The sequence below is a fragment of the Lissotriton vulgaris genome, chromosome 1_1 (assembly GCF_964263255.1).
Source record: "Lissotriton vulgaris chromosome 1_1, aLisVul1.2, whole genome shotgun sequence".
Lineage (NCBI taxonomy): Eukaryota > Metazoa > Chordata > Amphibia > Caudata > Salamandridae > Lissotriton > Lissotriton vulgaris.
Window position 1 is genome coordinate 862876063 of NC_141685.1, and position 18028 is coordinate 862894090.

Consider the following 18028-nt stretch of genomic DNA (forward strand, 5'->3'; position numbering starts at 1 on the left):
GGATTATGGTGAATTGACATCCAAGGATTATTTTATCTTAAATCATGGCGGTACAGTTTGATTTATTTATTCAGGAATCCAGACTTGAGCATTACACAAACCATACTCCAATGGGTGTCTCCTTTGACTGTACCTCTAGTAGCAGACCATCCTGCTCTGTGCTTAAATATTGCCATTGCAGGAAGAGCAATGGAGAGCTCACATCTTCCATTGCATCAACAACCTAATTTGCTTCATGGGGCCTCATCAAGAGCTTTCTTGATTTAGATGCAGATATATTGGGTGAGGAGTAGGTTGGGATTCCCGCACTTAAATCTGGAAATCACAAGCTGTTTCCAACAGGATTGGGAGTAATGCGCGCACTGGAAACCATACCCATTTGGTCTATCATGTCAGATCAATTCATCAACAAACTTCCAACTAATATCTTAGATGATGTGGGAAGGAAAACCACTAACACAGTCAAGCAACTGGTTCCCAACAGTAGGCACAAGTGCAAAGGATTCACTTATGGCGACCCTCAGCATAGCTTTAATGCAGATTCCCTGAAGGCACAAACATATCTGCCTGCCTCTTGGTAATCCTGAAGTATGCGAGCACAGGCCATAACAGCCGCGAACTTGATAATTGTAAGGTACTAGTGATGGCACTGAATTGTTGGCGCGATTTGCTCTGAGTGTGCCACTCTGGAAACTGAGCAACCAGTAATTTGATGCTAGCCCAGTCCTTGCTGATTCTCTCTATCTCACCTCTGTTGGCCTCCTCCTCTGGCCTGGGTTGCTCTGAGTTGCTTTGATGAGCACGTTTTAAGTAACGAATTAGATTCTGATTGTGAAAACAGGCAGCAAGCCTCTTTCCTCTCAATAATCTTGCATATATCGCAAGTGTGGCTGCTTTACTGATGTCCATTTACAACACACTCTGCATACTGAGCAATCTCTTAGAGGCTCAATAATATTAGGAACACGAGATGTAGAGTAGCAAAGTGATTTTGTCCAGGATCACACAATCTGATGGACTGGGAAATTTTGGATTCAAAGTTGGCCCCCATATCTTGATTATAATGCAGCCACTGTCCCTCATTACATTATCGGTTCCACCCTGGTTTGATTCCTTTACCAAAAAGGCACCAAAATCTTACCAAGCCTTCCGATATCAGTGTGGTAAACCTGAGGTCTGGACCATTATTGTTCCGGACACAGCCTCCTATGTTTGTAATGTTTTTATTAAAATAAATCAGATTAATATATTTCATATAGTCACATACATGTAATTCATGAGCACATTGGAATAATGATACAAGAGTACTATTTGAAGTACTGTAGCAAAAGGTAAACTTTGCTCCTTAATCCTAATGTAGTTGGCAGTCTACTTTTAAATGCACGATTCGGTCTTATTTGAAAAGAAATGTGAGAAGAAAACCCCTTAAAGGCCCTTTCATGTAGCTTGACTCTGACATCTCTGTGACTCTTTCAATTCTGCACGGTCAATTTGTTAAATGGATATTTTGAATTTTAGGATCCAGTTTTAAATTCTCAGGCTCTCTCTCACGTTCTTCGCAGGTCTAAAGTAAAACTCACTCTGTTCATTCACGCACAGGTCTGCCGACTGGGCTGTCCATCCATGTTCCATATTTTGTAAAGCCAGGGATGTTTGTAAATGGTCCATAGGTTCCTGCACATGTCCCTTCTGAGCTAGCCCAGAGCTGCTGGTTCATGTCTCTTTAAATAAGACACCATTGACCACATCTTTGTTTATCAAACTCTTTTGAAACTTTAGGCCCATAACTGCATTTATTGTTGGTTCTCCTATGCTTTCTCTTTGCAGGCCGTCCATTTGACCCACATCTCATGATAAACAATGCTGTGAGCAATGTGATCTGCTCCATCATTTTTGGGGATCGCTTCGAGTATGATGACAAACATTTCCGGAAAGTGCTGAAACTATTTGACGATATAATCAACTCTGGCACTGATATACTTTTACAGGTAAGTCAGGATTATTATCACAACACAGATTACTAGGTATTCTGCAGCAGTAAAGTAACTTTGGTTTTAATTACTATTATTTTATTAATTTGAGAAAAATGGTTTTGACAAAAAGAACGATTATGTGTGTTGTTGCAACAGAAGGACAAAGCCACTTATAGAAACAAATGTTCCTCCTTTAGCAGTTCTAGTATTCTGCATGTGCATTTAGCAATAGCCAAGAATCCCCTGGGATTAGGATGTCCGCAACTCCTTATTGATTCTTATATGTCCTGTTGAGTCACTCTAAAAAATGCAAGTATTAGTATCCAGACCAAACATGTTTTAAAACATTCCTTGAACTGAATATTTCCCCTGGAAGTCATTCAATTCTAAACAATTTGCCACAATATTTGTACCTGGCTTTCACCTCTAAAAGGTATGTTTGCTAACATTTTGAATTACGACTATTTTCTCTCCGGTAATATGCAGGAGAAATCAACCATAGCATTGTGGTTTTTCAGTTGTGGCTGGAAGTAAACAAGAATGAATCATTCCTGCAATTTTTTTGCCTGGAGAAATGCATCAAAGTATGGTTCAAAATAATCTTTCAATTTCCTCTAGACATTACTTTCTCTTATATTCCTAGTTCTGTTTCCTGAGGCGAGTAGCCGGGAACACAGACGCTTTTAAAAAGCCGATTTTAAAATTGCACTATTATTGCACTGTTATTTTTTGTAAATTCACTCACGTGAAACTAGTGTTCAAACTTGGGGGCATGGCAGACTTACATGCTCTCTGCCGCTTTGGGGAACATTTGCAGGACTTGCCGGCACTAGCGCGAACAGTGGGCGCCATCTTTGTGGAAGGTGGGGTTAGCAGGCCAGGCATTGGTCAGACGCGACATCTGACTCCCGGGATAAAAGCCGAGTTGAGGGCTTCCCGCGTTCATTCCTAGTTCGGTTTCCTGAGGAGAGTAGCCGGGAACACAGATGTTTTTAAAAACCCGATTTTAAATTGCACTGTTATTGTAGTGTTATTCTTTGTAAATTCACTCACGTGAAACTAGTGTTCAAACTTGGGGGCAGGGCAGACTTACATGCTCTCTGCCGCTTTGGGGAACATTTGCAGGACTTGCCGGCACTAGTGCGAACAGTGGGCACCATCTTTGTGGAAGGTGGGGTTAGCAGGCCAGGCATTGGTCAGACGCGACACCTGACTCCTTAGAAAAATGGTGCCCTCCCCTCGGACGTGCAGCGCGCGCGCGCAGCGGGCTCGCCGTTGGCGCGCCGAAGGTGCGCCAAAGGTAAGCCCGTCTGCGCCCATCCGCGCCCGTCCGCGCCGGGACTCGCAGGGAGACGGGGAGCATAGGTAGATCAGGGACCGCACCCCAGAATACCCCGACATTGAGGTACACGAGGGAAAAGCTTCAGGATATTGGGAAGAGATCATTAATAAAGCATATGGACTGCACAATCTGCCTCACATTAACACCAGTGATGTTGGAAGGGCCAGTAGGCTGTAACACCTGTAAAAAACAATGGGTAATACAAGATATTGTCTCAAACATCTCACAAGTGGGACTGCGCTTCCTTCTATGCAACGTCCGTTCTTAGATTAAACACGCTATTCCAGTCTGGGATATGTTATCCTCACTAACTCCTGACATATGCTTCCTGACGGAAACGTGGTTATCTCCAACTAGCCTACCAGCAATTAAGATTGCGATTCCGGAGGGGTATAAAATAATCCATTTGGACAGAAGGGGTAAAGTGGGGGGGGATAGCAATAATATGTAAAGAAAGCATAAAAGTCCAATGGTTAGATACGCTTAGCAATGAGCAGTTAGAGATAGGCCTGTTCAGGGTCACTAGCCCAGGGGCGGAAAGCTGGGAGGGTGCACTCCGGTACCGCCCACCAAATTCCAGAGTAAACTTTGTAAGTGCGGTAACAGACTTTATCGCTACACAGGTTGTGGCCTCCAGGAGTTTTATACTACTGGGGGATTTTATTTATCATGGAGAAGCAACTCTAGCCCCGGAGGTGGCGTTTTTACTGTCAGCACTGGCGGATATGGGTCTAAGTCAACTAGTACAAGGCCCTACTCACACAGCTGGCCATACACTGGACATGATTTTCTCAAACAATGAAAACTTGTCATTCAGGGACTCTTGGCCTCTGATATGGACAGATCCTAATTTAATTTCCTTTTTTTGCCCAGAGGCAGTGAATTCGGAAAGCGAACGGCTAGGCAGATTAAAACAAAAAGCCCCAAAATCTAGACCCTGGCAGAAACTTGACATAGAAGCTTTTGTAGGAAAGTTTCCCAGCCTCGACGAGCAGGCTAAGGAAACAGGGGAGGCCGACACAGAGTTCTTATTGGCTAAATTCAACCAGGCTTTAACTCAGACTTTGGACGAAGTGATCCCGGAAAAAGATAACAAACAGGGACTGAGACGTAACTCAGCTCCTTGGTACTCAGGGACTCTAAAAATGGAAAAATCCGCCTGCAAAACTCTTGAAAGAAAATGGAGAAGGACTAAACAGGAGAATGACAAAATAAAATATAAAGCGGCGTTAGCAAGTTACCATCACAACATTAAAGAGGCCAGATGCACCTTTATTCAGACACAAATTGAACAGGCAGGGAGTTCTGTAAAGACTCTGTTCGACATAGTGAAGAGCTTTTCCTCTCCGCAGGCATGTCAACAACGGCCGGTGGAAACACTAGAGATGTGTGAAGCACTAGCCTATTTTTTTCAAGAGAAGATTGTCCGGATATATGAAAACTTCCCGAAAAACAATGGTCCTTGCGCAGCCGTACCGGGCACTCCCAACGGCGAGCCAGTAATGGGCCTCAACCAGTTTGAGCCCATTTCGCGGCAAGAGGTCATCCGACACCTGCAAATGGCCAAATCAGGGTCCCCAAGTGACATCTGCCCGCCTTACGTCATGGCTATGATCGCGTTCAGTTGTGCACCGCACATTCAGGACATCCTGAACTCCTCTATGGCCAGCGGCTACATCCCCACGACATGGAAGGAGGCCCACGTTCGCTCTATTCTTAAAAAACCCTCTGCCGATCCAGTGGTACTAAACAATTACAGACCCATATCACTGCTCCCCTTGCTAGCAAAAATTCTGGAGGCTCATATTAACAGCCAAGTGAGCCAGTACCTGGAGTCCAATAACATTCTGGACATGTCTCAGTCCGGTTTTCGACCGGGCTTTAGTACAGAGACAGCAATTCTGGCCGTCGCAGATTCCATCAGACGTACATTGGATGAAGGGAGATTGGTGATGCTCATCCTACTGGACCTCTCCGCAGCATTTGATATGGTATCCCATCGACTGCTGGCAGAGAGGCTCCAGGATTGTGGTATCAGGGATCAGGCACTGAAGTGGCTGGTCCATTTATTGTCTGATAGGAAGCAACAGGTCATCATGGGCTCATTTAAATCATCAACATATCTATTGGAGAGAGGAGTCTCACAGGGCTTATGTTTAAGTCCATCCCTCTTCAATATATACATGGCCCCACTAGCTAGAATAGTGCGGCATTATGGATTTGAGGTCGTCTCATACGCTGACGATACTCAACTGATTTTCCCAATTGGGAAAAATCTGGTTGAGGAAAAAACGCGCTTTGCCCAAGGAACGTGGGAAAGTTATCGCTAGGTTAAAAAGAAAGAGAAGCAGACTCAAGCTTAAAATTAAAAAGGATAGGGAGGATGAAATATGGATTAAACTGAGGGAATCAGCTACACATGGTAATATTAAAGAATTTTGGGCAATAATTGGGAAAGGATGTGGTACACGTCACGCCCCTATTCCCATTCCTATTCCTGAAGAGCTATGGTCCTCTCATATCCGAGAACTCTATGCAGGGAACGGGATGGGGACCACAGGTAGGGATAATTTCATGTATGCTGCCCCTGAAGAGCTGGTCTTCTACCCCTCTGAGAAAGAAATCGAGACGGCTATAAAAAATATGCGACCCTCTGGGGCCATGGGACCGGACGAGCTTCCGATGACGGTCCTTAAACAAGATCCCTCAAGCTGGAGTAAACTCTTGTACCCCTTGTTTAGGGCATATCACCTCTCCAAATCTGTTCCTGCTTCCTGGAGAGGAAGTATTTTGGTCCCTATTTTTAAAAAGGGTTCAAGGGATAGCCCCAGTAATTACCGCCTGATTGCGCTCCTCGACTCCATCGGAAAGGTCTTTGCGAAATGTCTCCTTAGTTCTCTTTCTGATTGGGTCGAGGAGCGCAATATTCTGCCGTTTGAACAGACTGGTTTCCGAAGGGAGCATGGCACGCTGGACAACATGACTGCCCTCCAGGTGATCACAGATAAATATGTCCAGGTGAGGGGGGGAGTTGTATACACCGCCTTCATTGATTTCTCCACAGCGTTCGACAAAGTAGATCGTGGAACGCTGTGGAGAAAGCTGGCGGCGTTGGGCGCACCTACTCCCCTGTTGGAACTGGTGCGGGCTCTGCACACTGAGACCTGGTGCAGGGTCTTAATGGGGGGCGAAAGGGGGCTTTCGGCCAAAATACCATCTCAGAATGGCCTTAAACAAGGATGCTTACTGGCACCCCTTTTGTTTTCCTTATATACGACTGACCCCCCATGCGGCCGTGTCTGACAGTGAGGGGATTGCCCCGATGATAGGAGGGACTCCAATATCCTGTTTGATGTATGCCGACGATGTTTTGTTGCTTGACTTGACCCCTACTGGTCTTGCAAACCGGCTACAGGCTCTCCAGGCCTTCGCTGGGGAGCATTACATGAAGATCAATATTAATAAAAGTAAAGTGATGTGTATAGCGGGTAAGAAGAAGTGCCGCTCGACAAATTTTTGTTGGGCTATTGGAGGGCATAGATTGGAGGTTGTAACTTCCTATACCTTTTTGGGGAAAATATTCTCGGCCAATATGAGCTTGAAACTCCATATAGAGCACTGTTCCCGCAAAGCTCTTGCCCATGGCAATGGGTTAAAGTCCCTATACCATTCAACGGGGAAAAGACATTTTGCTAGCCTCCTTGAAGTGTTTAGAGCAAAAATCCCCGCAACTATCTTGTACGGTATAGAATTAATAGAGGTAAAAAACTGTGACTTTTGCCACAAGATTGAGGGGAAACTCTTAAGATCCCTCTCGACTCTTAACAATGCTTGCCCACTGGCCGCCTGCAGGCTGGACTTTGGACTCAGGAGTTCCTGGGTTCAGGGTCTGTGCGCTCTAATAAGATGGGTGGCCAGTTTGGCCAGAGCGAGAGACGGTACCCTGCGAGTTCTACTCAAAAACGAACTATTGGGCAATTTTAAGGAGTTCTCTAAACTCGTAAGCAATTTTAGAAGGGCTGTGAAGATACTTAAACTTGATGAAAGTGCCCTCTTTTCCTATTCTCCCACGCAGCTAAAGCATGTCCTTAAGGAGGCATCGTGGGAGTTTTGTTTCCTCTCTGACAAAAAATCAGTTGGTGACAAAAGGAACGTGGAGCCGCTCATCTCCTCTTACAGGTTGAAACAGCCACAACCTTATGCCCTATGGAATCTACCACATGGGATACGAAGGTTTTGGTTTTTATTACGTTATGATCTAATCCCACTTAATATATTGTTATCCAAATGGTATGGCACTCCTGCCTTGTGCAATTTATGTAAACTGAACAACCAGGACTGTATGCATGTATTATTGATTTGTCCTATGTTACGTAATTTGCGCAACCGATGGCTAAAAGTAATCTGTCTCCGCCTTAGCATTGTCACTTTAAAAGATTTTCTTCATGCACTTTATTGCCCTCCAAACGAAATGTTTTGTTCTTATATTTTTAACTTTTTTAAAGGATTCTTAGCTATTTATTAATCGTACTGGAAAAACTGTGTCTGTCCGGCCTTGATGGATTGTTTGTTGGCAGTATAGCTATTACGGATCGAATATTGTGCCTTTTTAAACTTTTGTATTTTTTGAGTTTGTGTTGCTTTGTATTGCATATGCTTATGTGGCCCTCGTCGAGAGCCAAAACATAATAAATAAATTTGAATTTGACTGCTGGCAGAGAGGCTCCAGGATTGTGGTATCAGGGATCAGGCACTGAAGTGGCTGGTCCATTTATTGTCTGATAGGAAGCAACAGGTCATCATGGGCTCATTTAAATCATCAACATATCTATTGGAGAGAGGAGTCTCACAGGGCTTATGTTTAAGTCCAACCCTCTTCAATATATACATGGCCCCACTAGCTAGAATAGTGCGGCATTATGGATTTGAGGTCGTCTCATACGCTGACGATACTCAACTGATTTTCCCAATTGGGAAAAATCTGGTTGAGGAAAAAACGCGCTTTGCCCAAGGAATGTTGGCCATCTCTAGCTGGATGGCTGAGTCCTGTCTCCAACTAAATCCGGAGAAAGCAGAGTTGATGTTTCTTGGAAAACAACAGGACATTGTGCTAAATGACTGGCAGCCACCCGAACTGGGGGCCGCTCCTGTCCCTTCAAACTCTGTGAAAAGCTTAGGGATACAGCTTGACGAGCACCTTTCCATGAAGAAAAATTTGAGTAATATTGTAAGCTCATGTTATTACAGTCTATGACTGTTGCGGAAAATCATTCCGTATTCGCCCCTGAGCCATCGCAGAACAGTGGTGCAAGCCCTGGTAATCAGTAGGATTGACTACGGGAATGCACTGCTGGTTGAAGTAGGATCTACACAGCTAGCACTTCAAGTGATTCAAAATACGGCAGCAAGGATGGTCTTGAACCATCCACCAGGTACCCCCTCGTTCCCTTTACTAAAGGAATTGCACTGGCTGCCGGTGAAGAAACAAGCTTTTTTTAAGACCTGCTGCCTGGTTTTTAAAGCTATGAGGGAGATTGGCCCAAAATATCTTCAAAACAAAATCTGCAGATTGACATCAGCCTGCAATCTGAGATCAAACAGTAAAGCCCTTTTAGCGATCCCACAGATCCATTGTAATCACTAGGGAGGAAAAGCCTTCTCGTATGTAGGCCCAAAATATTGGAACTCCCTGCCTGAAGAGCTGTGAAAGTCTCCTTCATATTTGACTTTCAGGAAACATCTCAAAGCCTTCCTCTATCGCTAAACTCACTCTGGTACCCCAACTCCCGCTTTCAGAAAAGAGGACTAGGTAGCGCGGAGATGCCCCCGAGTGATTCAGGCGCTTTACAAAAACTCAATAACAAATAACAATAACAATATCTGAGACTGTGACCCTAGAAGTATTTAGGGGAAAAAAGTGCAACACATGACTTTTAACTAATAATGTAAACTAGTATCAGTAGAGTGCCTTTTGCCCAATGTTTTTGAAAAGAAAGAATGACTATGAAAGACAATACATCTTTAAGATTCGAAAAATTGAAAAACTTTAGAGGGACCAGAAACCTACTGTCGACATTTTGGACATAACAACTGCTTTCCCAGCTCTTAGATGCTTGTTCGACGTGAGCAGTAAGAGGCCACTCGTTTTTAATTTCCCCTTGTGTTTAATTTCTAAAAATGGGGATATTAGTTAATGTAAGGAAAATGGTTTATTATATGGTGTGGTTGTGTGACAATACTCTGTAATAAACTTGCAAACCGGTAGTTTCGTTTGCAAAACCTTAGGTCAAACCTGGATAGATGTGGCTTCGAGCAGTCAGGCTTTGACAAAGGAACAAGTGCAAAGCAATTAGAAGTACCAAAACTGTTGAATAAAAGGGAAATAGTCTGAAAAAGAGAGGGGGGGGTGACTGGGAGGGAAAAAAGGTCCAGTGCTGGTGCTCCAACACAAGGTATAATCCAAAAAGGAGGGTCTCTGTTCCTGAAGAAGAGAGGGGGAGTGGGAGAGGTCTAGAGTATGGATAGGAGAGTCAGTGAGACTCTTACTTGATGCCCTCCCACATCCCAAGGGATGTCATGCTTCATCATAGGGCAGTTGCTCCTTGTCGGGCCGACATTCTGGAAGACGAAAGGATGGGTGTGTGCACCCACACGAAGCGACCTCCTAACCTCTGTGATGGTCCTGCACCCTTTTGCCTTGACCCAGGGGGCATTTCCCCCACGCAGATGAGTTTGGATTACTCAAGATTGGATCCAATAGGTGGTCCCACCCCACTTTAGGGAGGTCCGCTACACACTTTTCCGGTCCTAAAGAAGCACCAAGAATATCTGTCTGAGACCAATAGGGGTACGAAACATGTTGACCCATTAAACATAAAGCTATTTCCACTTATGTCCACATCTGACTACCTTGGGTCATTATAGCCCTCTAGTAGCACTAACGATCTGGTTTGTTAATTTTGGCAGAGGAATCCACCTATTAAATTGACACAGCATTGATTTCCTCTAGTCAATTTTAGATTCACTCACTTCTTTATGAGCACTGCCTCCCATGCATCATACAGCGAGAAACTTAAAAGATCTCTGCTAAAGTGACCCTTTGGGGGACCTGTAGAGCATTGCAGCGCTGGCCCAATGAGAAGAAACCGTCCTATGATGAAGCATGACATCAGTTGGGATGTGTTAGGGCTTCAAGTAAGAGTCTCGCCTACTCTACTGTCTATACCATAGACCTCTCCCCCTTCCCATTTCTTCTTCAGGAACAATGACCCACCTATTTGGTGACTAAAAAAGAAATATGACACATAGAAAATACGACACCGATATTTAAAAGTAGCTGTATTATTACAAATTATTAGAAATCAAAAGTAACAAATTCCACTAAATGGTTCCAGTAATATAAATTACTAAGCAAATCATAAATCACTGTTTTTCATTCAAATTGTAAACAAGCATTGGATACTAAAGCTGTTTGCGGTTGCTTGGAAAACTTTTGAATACTTTTTAAAAGTTGTGTTTGGGTATTTCAGTCAGCTTTGGGTGACCAACTCTGACAGGGAGCAAGTAACAAAGACCAATGAGACTAGGCAGGACAGTTATATATCAGTCAAAACAGTCTCCAGTCTAGTTTGAGGCTCTATGTGCAAACCCCTATTGACATCATTGGAGTGGTACTGATGCTAAGGATAAAGGATGTTGAAAGATGCTGGGGAGGCTGATCTGGTGATGGGGGTCGTCCTGGGGCCACCCTTCAGTCTACGAACATGATGGGGTGACTTTATCCACAGGGGTCGATGTCCCTTAAAGTCCTGCTAAAAAACAATTGGAACGAGACTACTGGTCTCTGGTTACAGTAAAACCAGTGGTTCCCTTTAACTCAGACCAGTGTCTGGCTTGAATTTCCAAAATGCACTCTCCTGGATCGAGCAGACCCTGGTGCAACTTTTAAGCATCACGAATAAATCTCTCAGGATGCTCTTTGGCAGTACATGGCAGTCAATCAAATGTAGGTACCAACTCGCAAAGGCAGGCTTCTTCAGCTTTTTTGGCTCTGTATTTGTAAAACGATGTTAGCTCAACGGCTCTTAGAGTCAGGCCTACTGTCTGGGGCTCAGAGATGACGTTTTCTCAAGCAGGGCACTACAGGCACAGGCCTCTCTTTGCTAGCCAAAGGGTCAGCTGCTGCAGTCCAGTCTTTGGTGCAGCCTCTCTGTGCAGATCAAGGGAACAGTAGGCCAGTGCTTCTTCATTCCTCTCTCCAATGTGAATGTAATCTGAGGTCTGGGTGCCACTTACATGCCCATAACTTGCCCTTGGGAGGCAGTGATTATTAGCCAATGGGTTACTGGGTCCCTTCCAACCCGATGACAGCTACCTGCAAAGTGTGACATGTTGGTATCCCAGAATGCAATGTTCTCACGAGATGTCAGAACCCCCTCTAGATTTGTATTGCTTGGTAGCCACACTAGAGGTGTGGTTACCTGGGGAGTACATGCCAACAGTTAAACTGGTTTGGTAACTGTTTCTTCCTCTCTGTCCCAGATGCCAATCTGTCTACGAGAACGAAACCGCAGCTTCTCTTGTGTGTGCCCACCATTGCCCCTCAAATTCAGCCTCCCCTTTGAAGCTTGTCTTTTGGTCTCACACCACGTTTGGGCTTCCTATCAGGGAGAGGTAACACTTTTTCCAAAGCAGGCCCTTTGTGTTCCTCGCTGAGAGTCATTCACACCTCCCTCCATGGGCGTAGAAAGCTGTCTTGGGGGCAACAACCATAAACGGTCACTGGGAAACCTGGGTAACAGAGTGGCAATTTTCTAAAGTTGTCATTTACTTTTACAATAAATTAGACTTGGCTATCAAAATGGGTTTAATGTAAAGAATATTTTGATAACGTGAAGTATCAACTTTCGAAGTCCCATTCAGAAGTTAGCAGAACTGAGTTGTCAGCATGTAACCCTGTTCTCGCCTTTGGGGCTACTAGCTCTTCTACAGCAAACATTAAAATGTTGGGTTTTTACAGTTAAGACATATAAAAACACATGGCCTACTTCTTAAAATGCAGCACCCTTCCTTAGGCTTAATGTGCCTAGACTAGGAGTGACTTATATATATTAAAAAGGAAGGTATGGACACTGTCATCAGTTTAAATATCGAAGTCAAGTTAGCAGTTTGGAAACTGCTCTGCTAGACTGATATGGCAGGCTTGAAGTCTGCTTTGCCTTTTCACACACGTGGTGGCATAATAAGTGCTGCAGTCCAGGTGGAGCTCTTTAACTTACAGGCCCTGGATACCACTAGTACCATATAATAGGGATGTAAAAGTTAAGGTAACTTAAGCTAATTGTGGGTGAGCCAATCAGACCTATACTGTTTAAGGGTCAGAGCCTCAGTGCACTCTCTGAGTAAAAAAAACAGCGGCATCTGTCTAAAACCTTGGAGGTGATCATGCAAAAACAGGCATTGCCTCACAGTTCAAGATAAGAGAATTTGGGAAATTCCGGGAGAGGTTCAGAAAGATCTTCTGTTATAAATAAAAAGCATAGTTTCAGATTAAGAACAAATGTTCTGTGAGTATCGTTCTGCGGTACATTCAGTAGTGCTTCACAACTAAGCTAGTAATGAGACACAACCACACAAAGAACAAGCTATGTTATTGAAATCAACTATTTTTTAAAGAGAATTTGAAGAAGCACCTGTGAGATATTTCATAAAGGACATTCTTATGTAAGTACGGATCAACTGTAGCCTCATACAGTGATGAATTTGTGGAAAAGTCAAGCACGCAGTTTAAAAACGGGACCAGATGCATTTAGTGACCATCCAAATCTTCCCTTTGCCCTTCCCTTTCTTCAGGTTTTCAATGCATTTTTGTTTCTCAGACATGGGTATTTAAGGATACTTGTACTTTAAATGTATTCAGGACTGCCACAAAGGGTGCTAGTAATGCAATCATATAAAAAACATAGCATTATAGATTCATACACTTCCATCTTTAAAAAAATGTTATTGTACTAATTATGAGATATCCAGTTTTCGCTAAGTACATAATTTCTGAATGATATGCTTACATAAAGCTTGAGATCTGGTAAGCTTTCAGTCCATTTGTATCTAGTGTAATTTATAGTTTTCATTAACGAGTATCTTTCCGAGCCATAACAGCAGTTTTTCCTTTTTCGACATTAATTTAACAGATGTTGTACCAAAGTAATGACTTAAAAATATCAACTTGCACTATCTGTACTCCCTATGAATGTACCTTCATAATTTTGAGTAGGACAACTGCTATACGTGCAGGTCAGGGCCGGACTGGTTGTAGTGGGCACCGGGTGTTTCTCCGGGTTTGGACCCCCGGGGATGTTTTTGCAGCAGTGCTACAAAAGCGGCAGCGAGAGTGGTGCTTCCCACTTACAACCCCCCCCCCCCCCCTCCCTTGGGGGCTGGCCAAGCTGATTGCCAAGTCTCGCTTCAGTTTCCAGTCTGCCCGTGGTGCAGGTGGTAAAAATATGCATAGACCTTTGGGTGGGGTGAGGGGTAAGAGTTGAGTTGAGGCGGGAGAGTAGAAGAGGAAAGGGGTAGGTGTTTTCTGGAAGTGGGACCATTGTATGCACACCCTTGTGAGAAATGACAGGGAATGTGACTTGGCTTATGCTATATTCAAAACCTCATGCACTTTTACAGTGAAGAATACACAGGCCCAGAAACATTCTGTGCAGCAGAACCAACCCACTTGGTATCAGTTGGAGCTGAAATCAATGAGGTAATTTCACTCTGCTTTTCTCCTATTGGGTATGTATATTGTTTGTTGCAGAACTTTTACTGGTCTATAATCTGACAGATAACAAGAGCTCTTGCTTTTATGGCATTTATTTGTTTTAGATTTGTGACTGTATTTATTCATATTTATTTTAGTGCTCCTTTTAATCTTTTTATCCATTTATATCATGTGCTTAGTGTAAAAAATAAAGCTGCAAAAGCTATTGTTCCACATTTATTTAACCCAAAAAGGTTTACTCATGTTTGAATGTCCAATGGAATTTAGACATTTACAATACAGTACTGTCATTTGAAACCATTTGCATTGTAGAACAGCTTAAACATTTGCACTGCTGAAGTTATTCAATCTCCATTGAAAAATCTTTAAACATTTTCTAGCTCCCCTACCTGTCCTCCTGCGCAGCTATTGACCTAACACTCATGATTGACAGTAGTGAAAATCATCCAAAAGAAAACCTACTGCACATATTTATCCATATTTCAAAGTAAAAACAGACAGGAAAATATATGGTTTTCTGTCTGTGTTTATCTGTAAACATTGAAAACTGGGAGCCTTACATAGAACCAATTACCATTTGCTGAGTATGTATAAAGCTAAGTCCATTTATCACAAATAAACCCTGTTCTGTAGCAGTCTGCTTTACTACAGGTTATTGTATTCTAATGCATTTGAACGAGGAGTATGCCCCCCAAAACTCTAAATCAAGCCCTGAATCAATGTATCAAAAAACCTTTGTTAGACCTCAGAAAACAAGTTATTATTAATTTAAAATAAAGCCTTTATTTTTAAAGTGGTGCATACACCCATTTCCAATCCTGATTCTCTGATAGAGGCTCAAGGAAAAAGGCAAAAGTAGTGGTAGAGAATGCATCATTTTTTTGAGGTCTTCTATTAAAACTAACTGTATTGGAGGGACGAATGTCTAATTACAATTCTGGCTTTAGGTGCCACATAAAGCTCCTTTAATAAACCAACAATTAATTTAGTGATGCCTTGATATGAAGACATGAGACATCTATGTTAAAAGAAGTTCTACTTTTGGTAGACCACTTCACTGCAGAAGAGTGTAGTACTCCGTTGGTGATCAACAGCAAAACACATGTAGAGTACTTGCTGGTACACTTGTGACACAAGAGTCATGTGCATGAAAGCATACCCGCCAATAGAAATGTTCAAATAGAGTGCAGAATGGCACAAGGCACTCACAACAAGGACAATAAGTCCTTACTAGTATATGCTCCAAACATTTCAGTGACCCCAGGAGGCTCACAGCCTCTTTCGACCAGTATTCTACTACATTGAGATGAGGCTTTTATATCACAAAGACTGCTAACTTGAATAGTCTTTATTTCACTGTTGATAGTAAAGGAAAAAGCCTAAAGATTGTGAGTGTAAGAAATTGATTCTTATGCCAATACAGTTGATATTCACAGTTCTCTTGAAGTTAAGGTTAACCAAGTGTAGTGCCCCTCTTTAAACATACACCATTCTTTTTTCAACTCTATCAATAAAATAAGTAATAATTTCATGAAACGGGATTAACTAATGCAAAAGAACAGCTTTTTTACTATTATCCCAACTAGAAAGCAATTCAATTCAATTAAAAAAAGTCTTTATTGCGATTATTCATCTTAAAAGACAGAAAAGAGATAAAATACACAATGCATATGTGCTTGACCCTATATACAGAATAAAAACTGTCGATATAAATTTGCTTATTGTAATAAAAATATAAATACCTATATTTACATTTTAAAACAATTCATTAAGACAGGATTAAATATATCGGACGCACAAGACTTTTCATTTATATACATCAACATATGATAAAAATCAATGACTTCCTATATCATACCATGCCATACTCGGGAATATCTATAGCAAGCTATGGGGACCCCCTGTTTTTCTCCCGAAGGGCCCAGGACCAACACAGAAATTTGGCAACCCCTATAACTGCGATGTCTTTACAGCCAGTTTTCAGCAGCCATTTGGCAACCAGTGCAGAGCTGGTACCCAGAGATCTACACAAGGGTTTAAGCCATATATTTCGAGGTTGCTGGTAAACAGGACAAACGTAAAGGAGATGACCAATGTCCTCGATATAATCGGGACAAAATGGACATTTATCTCCCATACCTCATATCCATTTGCATGTAAACTTGCTGAGTGGGAGTATCTCCACTCGGAACTGGTGGTAAAGCTTCCGATCTCTGGGCTTCGTTATTAGGTCCCAGTAGCTTTCCATACAGGTTTCATCTTTAAGTTCACAAAAATCTCTAGACAGGGATGAGCTAGTCAAAGCAGAGTACCTCCTGATCTTAATGAGGTTCCAGTAAGCAGTTCTAAAAATAACTTTAGGTGGAAATACTGCAAACTCTGAACTATCCCACAAATCCCTCATCCCCATATCAATAAACAAAGATTTAATGCTAGTTAACCATGTGATTTTGTTCAACCTGTCCAGTTCCCTGATTTCTGTTAGGCCCCTTGCAAATAAGTGTAATTCTGGGGTGATCCAGAGCCTTCTCCAGAAGGCCAGCATCCTGTACCGCTCGATATCCTCTATTGCGTAGCAACCAAGGTCAAGCAGGAGGGGGATACGTGGAGTGGATTGGGGAGGCCCACGATTGATCTTAGAAATTTGTTCTGGGCTAATGCTAGGTAATATAAATTACAAACTCCCCATATCTCAGCCCCGTACAAAGTTGCCGCAAAATGTTTTGTAGAATACATTTTAACAACCGGAGCTATCAGCTTAGTATGTGACTGTCTATGTTCCTTTATCAATGCTCCTGCTAGCTGAGAGTGTTTCAGCACCAGTAACTTTAGTTGTGGAGACCAGCTCAATTTGTCACCAAAGGTAACCCCCAAATAGGTGAAGACTTTAGTATGTTCCAAGAGTTTTCCGCTCATGAAAACTCTTGATGTTATGGGTCTAGCCCCATGGAGAACCATGAACTTAGTCTTCTCAACATTGACCACCGGTTCATGATCGCAGCAGAACTCCTCAAAGCGGGGCAAGGCCAATTGTAGCCCCTGTCTCGTTTTGGATAAAATCAGGGTGTCATCTGTGAACATGAGCAGGGGCACCCTTTGGCCAGCTAACATAGGGGCGTCCGTAGGGAGGTTGTCGTAGTACTGCACCACCCCATTTATAAATAGTGAAAATAGGGTGGGAGCCAGGACGCACCCTTAGCGGACCCCCTTCCCCACTGCAAATTTCTCTGTGACCTCCCCTGGTTTCCCCCAGCGGACCTGGGCGTAATTGGAACTGCGAAGTCTTACCACTAAGGAAACCCGTTCCTTGGGCATCCCCAATCCTAGCAAGACGTCCCACAGTTTAGATCTTGGAACTAGGTCAAACGTGGATTTTAGGTCCACGAAAGCAGCAAATATCATACCTTTTCCCAGCAGTAACTCCTTCCAGTAAAGCATAACACATCTAAAGACTTGATCCAGGGTCCCCATGTGGGCCCGGAACCCTGCCTGTAGTGGGGTAAGGATATCCTCTTCAAGCATCCAACACTGGATCCTGCCCAATATAACTCTTACTATGATTTTCTGCAGGGCATCGATAAGGCTTATAGGCCTGTAATTAGCCGGCAAGGAGCTGTCGGCCTTATTATAAATCGGAATAATTTCCGCCCGCACCATGATGCTGGGATTGGAGCTCCCCTTGCTAAAGAGTTAATTAGGTTCGTAATGTATGGGATCCAGAGGTCCGGGTCCTGCTTAAATAAATCTGCTGGGATACAATCAGGCCCAGGAGTCTTACCCCTTGGGATGATCTTTAAGACTGCATCACCCTCTTTGGTGCTAAATAACAAGGGGGTCTCTAAGCTAATGTGTGGGGCATTGGCATCATTTTCTGTGCCCTTCTGAAATTGAGCTTCAAAGAAGGCATCCCACTGCTGTGGTTACACATTGTTATTTGGGATA

General features: G+C 43.1%; 1 protein-coding gene across 1 annotated transcript in view; it reads left to right on the forward strand.

Annotated features, from left to right (window-relative positions):
- LOC147748034 (cytochrome P450 2D6-like) overlaps window positions 1–18028 on the forward strand; it is a 260715-nt gene that overhangs the window by 135408 nt on the left and 107279 nt on the right. Inside the window, exon 4 of the mRNA XM_086958064.1 lies at window positions 1828–1988. Coding sequence (XP_086814190.1) covers window positions 1828–1988 — 161 coding nt within the window. The remainder of the gene's footprint in view (window positions 1–1827; window positions 1989–18028) is intronic.